The sequence below is a fragment of the Trichechus manatus genome, unplaced genomic scaffold (assembly GCF_000243295.1).
Source record: "Trichechus manatus latirostris isolate Lorelei unplaced genomic scaffold, TriManLat1.0 scaffold00126, whole genome shotgun sequence".
Taxonomy (NCBI): Eukaryota; Metazoa; Chordata; class Mammalia; order Sirenia; family Trichechidae; genus Trichechus; species Trichechus manatus.
This window is the reverse complement of record NW_004444062.1, coordinates 2,355,342-2,366,100: the sequence shown is the minus strand read 5'-3', so window position 1 is coordinate 2,366,100 and position 10,759 is coordinate 2,355,342. Positions and strand designations below refer to the sequence as shown.

At 38.5% G+C, this 10,759-nt stretch overlaps 1 protein-coding gene across 5 annotated transcripts in view; it reads left to right on the top strand.

The window, feature by feature from the left end:
* Window positions 1-4,544: 4,544 nt before the first annotated feature.
* TMEM33 (transmembrane protein 33) overlaps window positions 4,545-10,759 on the top strand; it is a 32,085-nt gene continuing 25,870 nt past the window's right edge. For all 5 annotated transcript variants that reach the window (XR_002825354.1, XM_023738914.1, XM_023738913.1 and 2 more), the window contains exons 1-4: window positions 4,545-4,661; window positions 4,836-4,907; window positions 7,687-7,781; window positions 8,274-8,461. Coding sequence is in view for 4 of the 5 variants with exons in the window: in XM_023738914.1 (XP_023594682.1) it covers window positions 4,863-4,907; window positions 7,687-7,781; window positions 8,274-8,461 (328 nt within the window). In the remaining variant the exon portion in view is untranslated. The remainder of the gene's footprint in view (window positions 4,662-4,835; window positions 4,908-7,686; window positions 7,782-8,273; window positions 8,462-10,759) is intronic.

Sequence of the window (10,759 nt, the reverse complement as noted above, 5' to 3'; positions counted from 1 at the left end):
CTGACTTTTATGCACAGCTACTATTAAAAATTAAATTATATAAACAGACTAAAGTATATTTAAAAATCATCACTTCCTTTTTTTTTTTTTTTTACTATATCTTACTATTATCTATGCCCTTGAGGTTATTTATGGCTATTGTATCTGTATGGTGGAAATATAAGTGTGCTACACACATCTCTTCCCAATTCCAAGTTCAGTGGTATTATGTTGGTAGTTTGAAACAGGTCATGGTGGGAGTATTTATACCAGGAAAATCAGCAAACACTACAAATCAGGGCTTGATTTATTGTTTTGTTGATTGTCTAGATTTAAGAAAAGGATGGAGAAAATGTTAATACAGATTAAATTTAAAAGCATGCTGTATCTGTGATGGTTACATTATGAATAGCATAACCAAAAAAGTTAGGAAATATTCTTCCAGTATTCAAAAACTATTACTCAGTTCAGCAAGGAAGTTGATCATATCATTGCTGAAAGAGTGAAGTTACAATATACATCTCAGTTGTTTCACTTTCACTTTACTCCTTAACAAAAATATCAACCAACATTCATGTTGGAATTACACTCATTGGTCAACTGCAACCATATGTTGACTATGGATATAAGAGTTTTTAGCAAAAATCAACACAAGTATTCTGTGAGAATCAATTGGCTATATGAAATTTTCAACAGACTATTGTATAGTTTTTTTTGTAATAATTAAGAAGATGTGCTACACCTCCTTTAGCTCAGAAAAAGTTTTATATATATATGTATATATACGTGAGTGTGTGTGTGTGTTCTTGTTGTTGTTAGGTGCTGTCCAGTAGGTTCTGACTCAGCGACACCATGTACAACAGAATGAAACACTGCCTGGTTCTGTGCCATCCTCATAATCGTTGTTATGCTTGAGCCTGTTGTTATGTTTGAGCCCATTGTCGCACCCACCGTGTTAATCCAGCTCATCGGGGGACTTCCTCTTTTTGATGACCCTCTACTTTACCAAGCATGATGTCCTTCTCCAGGGACTGATCCCTCCAGATAACATGTCTAAAGTATGTGAGATGAAGTCTCACCATCCTTGCTTCTAATGAGCATTCTGGTTGTACTTCTTCAAAGTCAGATTTGTTCATTCTTTGGCAGTTCATGGTATATTCAATACTTCTTGCCAACACCGTAATTCAAAGGCATCAATTCTTCTTCAGTCTTCCTTATTCATTGTCCAGCTTTCACATGCATATGAGGTGATTGAAGATATCGGCTTGGGTCAGGGGCACCTTAGTTTTCAAGGTGACATCTTTGCTTTTTAACACTTTAAAGAGTTCTTTTGTAGCCGATTTGCCGAATGCAATGCGTCTTTTGATTTCTTGACTGCTGCTCCCATGGGCGTGATTGTGGACCCAAGTAAAATAAAATTCTTTACAACTTCAATACTTTCTCTGTTTGTCATAATTTTGCTTATTGGTCCAGTTGTGAGGATTTTTGTTTTCTTTATGTTGAGATGTAATCCATACTGAAGGCTGTGGTGCTTGATCTTCATCAGTAAGTGCTTCAAGTCCTCTTCACTTTCATCAAGCAAGGTTGTGTCATCTGCATAACGCAGCTTTTTAATGAGTCTTTCTCCAAACCTGATGCTGCATTCTTCTTCATACAGTTCAGATTCTCAAATTATTTGCTCAAAATACATATCGAATAAGTATGGTGAAAGCATACAACCCTGACACACGTCTTTCTTGACTTTAAACCATGCAGTATCCCCTTGTTCTGCTCGAACAACTTCCTCTTCGTCTATGTACAGGTTCCTCATGAGGACAATTAAGTGTCCTGAAATTCCCACTCTTCACACTGTTATCCATAATTTGTTATGATCCACACAGTCGAATGCCTTTGCATAGTCAATAAAACACAGGTAAACATCTTTCTGGTATTTTCTGCTTTCAGCCAAGATCCATCTGACATCAGCAATGATATCCCTTATTCCATGTTCTCTTTGGAATCCAGCTTGAATTTCTGACAGTTCACTGTTGATGTATTGCTGCAACCACTTTTGAATGATCTTGTGCAAAATTTTACTTGTGTGTGTAATTAATGATACTGTTGATAATTTCCTCAATTTGTTGGCTCACCTTTCTTTGGAATGGGTACAAATACGGATCTCTTCCAGCCAGTTAGCCAGGTAGCTGTCTTCCAAATTTCTTGGCATAGGCGAGTGAGCAATTCCAGGGTTGCATTCATTTGCTGAAGCATCTCAATTTGTGTTCCGTCAATTCCTGGGGCCTTGTTTTTCGCCAATGCCTTCACTGCAGCTTGGACCTCTTCCTTCAATACCATCGGTTCTTGATCATATGCTACCTCCTGAAAAGGTGGATCGTTGACCAATTCCTTTTGGTATAGTGACTCTGTGTATTCCATCCATCTGCTTTGATGCTTCTTGCGTCATTTAATATTTTCCCCGTAGAATCCTTCAATATTGCAATTTGAGGCTTGAATTTTTTTCTTCAGTTCTTTCAGCTTGAGAAATGCCGAGCATGTTCTTCCTTTTTGATTTTCTGTCTCCAGGTCTTTGTACATTTCATTATAACATTTTACTTTGTCTTCTCAAGCCGCCCTTTGAAATCTTTTGCTCAGCTCTTTTACTTCATCATTTCTTCCTTTCACTTTAGCTAATCTATGTTCAAGAGCAACATTCAGAGTCTCTTCTGACATCCATTCTGATCTTTTCTTTCTTCCCTGTCTTTTTAATGACCTTTTGCTTTCTTCATGTATGATGTCCGTGACATCATTCCACGACTCCTCTGGTCTTGGTCATTAGCGTTCAACATGTCAAATCTATTCCAAACTAAATCAGACTAGGAAGAAAAGCCTTGTGATCACTTCTGAAAATTAGCCAGTGAAAACCCTATGAATAACAACAGAATATTTTCCAATATAGTGCTGGTAGATGAGCCCCCTAGGTTGGAAGACACTCAAAATACACAACGGCTGCAATGATGGACTCAAGCAAACCAAAGATTGTGAAAATGTCACAGGACTGGGAAATATTTCATTCTGTTGTACATGGGGTCACCATGGGTTAGAGCTGACTTGATAGCAACTAAGAACACACACACACACACGTATATATATACACACACACTCTACTGGCAAATACATTCTAGGAAATGTCACAAATTGATTAGTGTTATGAAAACATGGAGTAAATTATATATGAGCGCAGAGATGTATATTTTAGCTCAGCTAGTGGGATGGTTAATCCAGGCTGGAGATTCTGAGGACCCGAATTTGTGCAGTGGCCATAAAAATAGAGAAGTTTATACAGTTTCTAGGGAGTATCTTTTGACTTCTTGGCTGTAGCTGATCAACACCTGGACTGCCCATTGATACTGGAAGAAAACCACACATCTGTGAAAGTTGGAGCACTACACTTTAATGCTTTTCCAAGAGCGGGACCAGTGTATCACCAGTCAGCTACCTGTCTCCCACCCTCTTGGATTTTATTCTCAACTCACTGCTCTTATAATTCTCTCTTTTCTATTCCTTGTCTATGCCTCAGCAGATGATCTTGCCTCTCCTGTGTACCCACATCTGGTCAGTCACCAAATCTTGGCCTCCAGGTCATCTTTCCTCTTTTCTTTCCCCACAACATTGCCTCAGTTCGGATGCTTATCAGTTCTCTTTACAAATCTCCTGGCTTTTCGTTTGGCCCTCTGATCATCCTCTACCCTGTTGCCCCAGTGATCTTTCTAAATCTCACAATGTCACATTTTTGCTTAAAATTGTACCATGGCTTTCCATGGCTTTCGCATCAAGTTCAGATCCTTTCCTTAGCATACCCTTGCCTGGCTCTCTAGTCTAAACCTTCCACAATCCCCTCATCGGCACCTTTGTGCTTTTCACACGGAATTAGTCCCTTGCCTCTGTCCTATGCTTCATGCACTGTCTGTTCCTCTCTCTGGAATCTCCTTACCCACTTAGCAAACTTTTCCTTGTCCTTCAAGCCTTAGGGCCAGAATTAGTTTTCCAGGAAACTTTCCCAGACCCCTTCTGATTTGGATACCCTCCTCTGTGCTCCAATCGTGTGCCTCCCTGTGCTTAACTCTGCCCCTGCCCATATTACACGAGCACTATGCAGTAATTTTGTTTACTGTTTTGTCTCTCCTGCAGTCTGTGTCATAAACATCTTTTTTTACTTCCCTGCTATGGTTGGGGCTTGTCTCATAACAGGACTTTTTAACTGATTGTTTAAATAATTAATTTTAGAAGTAGAACCACAGAGCTTAGTGAGCCCGAGGACGGAGAGGCGGAAGACCTTTCTAAGGCGTCTATAATCAGGCAGTAGAGAGATTCTGTGATTCAGTAGTGGCCAGGGCGACCTCTCTGTGAACTGAAGCTGAAGGAAAAGTTACTTTGCCAGTCCTGCTTCCTGGGTCACGGAGCCAATAGGCGAACTGGAGAGGTGGAGCCGAATAGAGGAGAAAGAACTACACTTCCCGTCATACCCCCTGTTTCCCCTCTTTGTCACCGCCTCTTCACCACGGAAGTGAAAGGAAAACTTCCGGTTTCGGCAAGGAATCTGGAGCCGGCGGCGTTGGGTTGGTTCTGTTTGGTTTAGCTCGGAAGCTTCGTGTTTGCTCCGTTTTTTCTGGAAACCCACCTTTGCTCTAGGCTGTGGCGAACAGGTATTTCTCGGCCGCAGTGGGTGTCTCCGGTGCAGCACACGAAACCCTTCTCCAGTGGAGACTCAAAGTTGGGGCAGGGCGCGGCCTGTGGCACGGGGCAGGGGAGCCAGTTACCGGTGTCGTAGACTCGGCACTGACGGTTTATCTCTTTCTTCTTCTCTTTGGCGATCGCAGCGTCCCAGAAGCCTGTGTGAGTCCGCCATGGCAGATACGGCCCCGAACGGCCCCCAGGGGGCGGGCGCAGTGGTAAGTGCGTGGGCAGGGTCGCCTGGCTTGAAGCAATAAATGGGAAGGAGCTGGAAGTGTTACGAGCCGGTCTCTAGGCGCCCCAGAAGCTCAGTGTTTTCAGGACTGGGATTAGGATGGGGGAAGGGGGCGGTTAGGAGAGGGGAGATTGTGAGGAAGATACCGAAGGAGCTACAAGCTTCTGTTTCGGAAGGAACCATGGGAGCAGGTGGGCGCTCACCTGCGTGCAGTGGATACTGGGCCTCTTCCCTCCCCGTGGTCCCTTATTGTCGTAGGCTTCAAGGTTGACTTTGTAACCTAAGGTTGTACGGTGACACCTCCTCTCATTCCATATACGCGTGCGTGCAGAGAACGTTTCTGACCACTTTATCCATGATATTAAAATAACGCAGAGAGGAGAGCAATCTTTTTTTTTCTTTTTCTTTTCTTCACTTTGTTCTTCTTGGCGAAGAGAAATATTACTGCGCTTTTGTAATTTTTTTGTTTGTTTTTAATATACTGATCTGTAGCTTTCTAGTTATTTGTGCCCAGTGAGTATGTTAATCAGGCGAGTCACTTTTTTTTTTTTTTTGACATTTTGCAACATCTGTGTGTATACACGCACTTTTTTTTCTTTTTTCTTTTGCGGAACCATTTGAGAGTTGCAAGCATCATGATACTTAACCCATAAATACTTCGGTATTCTTCTGCATGACCACAATGCAGTTATCCCATTTGGGAAATTTAACATTGATACATGTTATTAGCTAATACACAGTCCATATTCACATTTCCTCAGTTGTTCTGTAAGGCTGTTTACCTCTCAGCTTTCAAAGGGAGCCAATCAAAAAAGCATGCATTGCCTATACTGGCCATCTTTTTAGTCTCTTTTAATCTAGAACAGTTGCCCTGCTCCTCCGCTCTTTTTTGTTTTTCTTGATACTGATATTTTTGAAGAGTCTAGACCTATTGTTTTGCAGAATGCTCCTCAAATTGCATTTGTCTGATTTCCCCACCTCATGATTAGACTCAGATTAAACATTTTGGCAAGAACGTTACATAAGTGATAATCATGTCCTCCTCAGTGCATTTTATATATATATACGTCAAGAAGCACTTTATGTCACATCAGTGGAGATGCTAGGTTTAATTATTTGGTTAAGGTGGCAACCACCAGATTCTCTGTTGTAAAAAATACCTTTTCTCTTTGTAATTAAAAGTGATTCTATGATACTTTGAGACTATGTGAATTTCTTATTCCTCAACAATTTTTCACCCAAAGATCTATTGATGTTTTTTGCCTGAACTGTTTATTAGTTGTGCAGTTACTATTACTATAGTCGAGCAGTTCACTCTGAAAACATAAACAAATAAATTTTATGAAATAAAATACACATAGAAAAGTGTAGAAACTGAAATGCTTTATCACAGAATGGATATCCCAAACAAGTAGGTTTTAGACCGTTCTAAAATTAAATTTTAAAGTATAGCGTAGAGTGTATTTGTAGAGAAACTGAGCACAGTAAGCGAGATTCATTCTTTTACTTAGTTACTGCTGATCATTTAAGTTTAGAGGAGTGTGGTAGGCTCTGTATAGAATAAACCAGAGACATATTTTATATTTCTCAAATGACCTGCATATCATAAAAAAGGCATGTAATACAACATCCTTGAACTTTAAAATGTACTTGAATTTTTCTCTTCAAAATATTTGTGTATGTTTTTTTAAAAGATAATTAAGATAGCTTAGAGCAGTGTTTTTAGACTTTAGGTTAAGACTCAGTGAGCTTTGAAATCAGTTTAGTGGACCACAACCAACTACTTTTTTCAAAAATAAAATAGAAAATATCAAAGTCCATTATACGTAGTATGGACAAGTGTTGTTTTGTGAAACTTATTTATATTCCTACCTATGTTTGTATTGGGTCTCAGTGTAAAAATTATTTATGTAGATCCTATGCAAAACTATAAAAGCCACTTTGGGATTTGAAAATATGTCTTGAATGAGAAGTTATAACTTTCGTGGTAATGGACACATGCTTTGGAAAAAAGTAGCAAAGGAGAAGTTTTTTAATAGAAAAAATGAGAAAAGATGGAGAAGAAAATAGTATATGGACATTTCATCTAGGGCTACTGGGTTTGTGGGACAACTTGGAGGGCATGAAAAGAGTCATATAATCTGAGAAGGCAGGTGCCCTATAATACCCACAGCTATATTTTGAGCACTTTAGTATGCCATGCCTTTTTGTACTAGGCAAATCATCCGAAGCTAATTAGTTCAATGCTAAGTGACTGTTACCATGGTTTTATGTTTCTACTTTGTCAGGTTTATTTAATCCAAACTGGCATTGTGTGATGTGTTCTTACTCAGATCTGAGACCTACCTATTCAAATCTGAGATTTTTCTAAGAATAGGCATATGATTCTCTCGAGAGCAATTAGTTCTTATTTAATGTTCTTTTAAAATAGATGAAGCATATATTACAAGTGTAGAAGAAATACAGACAATTGTAGTTGAATTTTTGTTGAGATTTTTCTTTCCTAGTTATTTTTTTTAGATGTCAACTGATTTTTTTTTACTTAAGTACTTCCTGTGCTTTCCTCATGAAAACTGTAAGATGTTTGGGCTCTTTAATGAGCGTGTACACGAAGCAGTAAATTGCCTTAGAGTTTTCACTAAGAAACAAATGGCTATACGTCATCAAAACGTTTTGAATAGGAATAAAACTATGTAATCTTCATTCTTAAAAATGTAATCTGCAGGCGTGCTTTACTACAATGTATATTTTTTTCAATCTAGCAATTTATGATGACCAATAAACTGGACACGGCTATGTGGCTTTCTCGCCTGTTCACAGTTTACTGCTCTGCTTTGTTTGTTCTGCCTCTTCTTGGGTATGTATTATACATATTTCTGCCTTTGATATTCAATTATGTGGTCAATTTTTATGGAATGCCTTTTAGCTAGATGACCTGTTAAACTGTAAGGGGTTCAGGGACAAATAAAATGTAAGTCCTGCCCTTAAGGGTTTAATAATCTATTATGATGAACTGGTGAAATACTTTGTATCTTATGCTTTGCTGTAACTAATAGCACATTACAAATCTCCAGAAATGGATGGGTGGGATGAGATGAGTTCGTGGTTTTTTTACAATTTTGCCTTTTTTTTTTTTTAACTTGCCATGACGAATGACTGCTTTGTAAAATTTATTTGGATATGTATATGAAGTGATGCTTCTAAGAAGGTAGAATAAGTTCAAGTAATTTTTTTCTACTGACTACTAAATAATAGATTTAGGTGTTGGGCAATCTGATGCAATTCACAAAGGAGGAAGAGATGGTAGTTGTTTATGTCTCCTGATAACCCCTCGTCTGGTAATTTGCAGGTTGCATGAAGCAGCAAGCTTTTACCAACGTGCTTTGCTAGCAAATGCTCTTACTAGTGCTCTGAGGCTGCACCAAAGATTACCGCACTTCCAGTTAAGCAGAGCATTCCTGGCCCAAGCTTTGTTAGAGGACAGCTGCCATTACCTGCTCTATTCTCTCATCTTTGTCAACTCCTACCCGGTTACAAGTATCCTTTTTTTAACATGTTTCCAATGAAATTGCCTACTAAGCACACACGAGATTTTTTCTGATTATTTCTTGTTATAGGAAGAATTCAGCAATGAGGACCTTCTGTGAAGGCTGGGTTTGTTGGTTTGTTTGTTTGCATTCATTTGAATGAAGATAACATTTAGTGTGAGAATGCCTTACTTAAAAATGTGAAATCTAAACATTGGAGAGCTAATTTGGAAATTTTAAACTGTGTGTGTCTTTTTTCTTCTTTTAACACTTCTCTGTTAGAAATGGATATTTTAAAATTTCAGATTTAAAGCACAAGCCTATGTAGGACTTATTTAATATTTAAATTTTTCTTTAATTCACATCTTTGAGAAAGTGTCCGGGTGTCTCTCTTTCCACTCTTAACTCCATGGAGCTGGAAACAAATGAAAATAAGTCAAGAAGTAACTTATTTAAGCAATTAAAAAGTTAAAACAATTAAAAGGAATTGGAATTTGCTATGGATAGAGTAGAAAATAAGGACACATGGATACTCCCTGAAGATAGTGAGAGTTAAATAACTCATTTAGAATTTGTAGATTTAAGCATTTCAAAAGTGTGTGGGATGATCCCACCCTCAACTGCTGTTGAGTTGATTCCAACTCATGGTCAGCCTATAGGATGGAGTAAAACCGCCCCGTAGAGTTTCCAAGGCTGGATTCTTTCTGCAAGCAGACTGCTGCATCTTTCTCCTGTGGAGTGGCTGGCGGTTTTGAACTACTGACCTTTCGGTTAGCAGCCTTAATCTACAGTTAAGGAGTGAGCAATACTTACATGTAATTTAAAAATATTTCCATAAGGGTGGGGGATGTGTGTGGATTCTGTTTAAATTCCTTGCTTTCCCAAGAAAATATCAGTGATTGGCAACTCTAGGATAAAGGTTTTTTTTTTGTATTTTAGAGCATGGCTCTGTAATGTCCCTTCATAATTTGTTTGTTGTTTGGTAAAACTTGCAGATGATTTTGGTGAAACTCACTGGATAATTGTACTACAGCTGTAAACAGTAATCATGTTTGTTTGGTATATTATTGGATTGATCAATCTGCTTTTGTCAGCCACATTCATTATTGTCTTTTGCAATCAATTCGTCTCTGAGATACAATGGGAAGTTATATAGAGGTTCTTGGTTCTGCTTTAGTAGTTTAAAATTTCTTTGGTGAGAAAAGTAGAAGTGACAGAAAATGTGTTTCCAGATGATTATTATAGAACAAATTGTATACATCAGTACTATCTCTGGAGCAATGCCTGGCCCAGAGCAGATGCTCTGTAAGTTTTGTTGAGTGAATCCTGAGATGGTAAATAATGAGAATGTGACCAGCGAAGGCAACCTGCCTGCCTTTTCTATGCAGTTGATTATTTGCTAGCCCTTCTCTCATGGGAATGTTGAAGATTGAGGATTACATAGTTCTTAAATTCTTACAGGGATAAAATAGTGAGCAGTGAAAATAACAAACTAGTAATTGCCAAGAAATACTAATCTGATTCCTAAGGTAGCTTGGGTATTATGTAAATAAATAAAGGTGGGCCGAAAGTAATATTACCAAGTTGTGTTCTGGTCTTCGCTCTTACAAAGGTGATATATTATTCTTGCTCTAACACTGACAGGTACTTACGGGTTTAAGTTATAGATTTTTCACTCTTTATCTTTTTAAAGTAGTTTAACAGTGACATTGAAAGCTAAGATTATGAGTTTCTTGTCAAGGATTTGAGACTATAGAATGTTAGAGGTAAAAGACTCAGAAGTCTCTACCTTTGATCTCTATATATTCATTTAACATGGGGTGAAACTTGGCCTAGGAAAATGAGGTTAGCTAGTAGCAGAGCCAGAACGAGAAACTAGGTATCTTGACTAGCAATTCCAGGTTTTGTTTCCACTAGCCCACACTGCCTCTTTTATTGAATCAGTCTTCAAGTCTAGATATGTGTCAAAGTTTAAAATTCAATTTAAAAAGTGACAGAGTTTTACAGCACAGTTAGAAACACCTGGAACTAATTACTGTCTTACTGGAGTTTCTAAACACCCTGTGGGAGTCCACGAGTGGACTTTTTGGAGGGTGGCAGTGAATACTTAGAAGTTGTATATATATTTGGGTGCCCGGGCACACATACATTATTCTCAAGAGAGGGTGTAGATTTCATTAGTTTCAAAGGGGTCTATGATTTATTAAAAAGTTTAAAACTGTTTTTATATATGGTCTCTATGGGGTTGCCATGAGTTGGGGGCTGACTTGATGGCAGCTGACGGTACCATCACCATTCGGGAAATTGG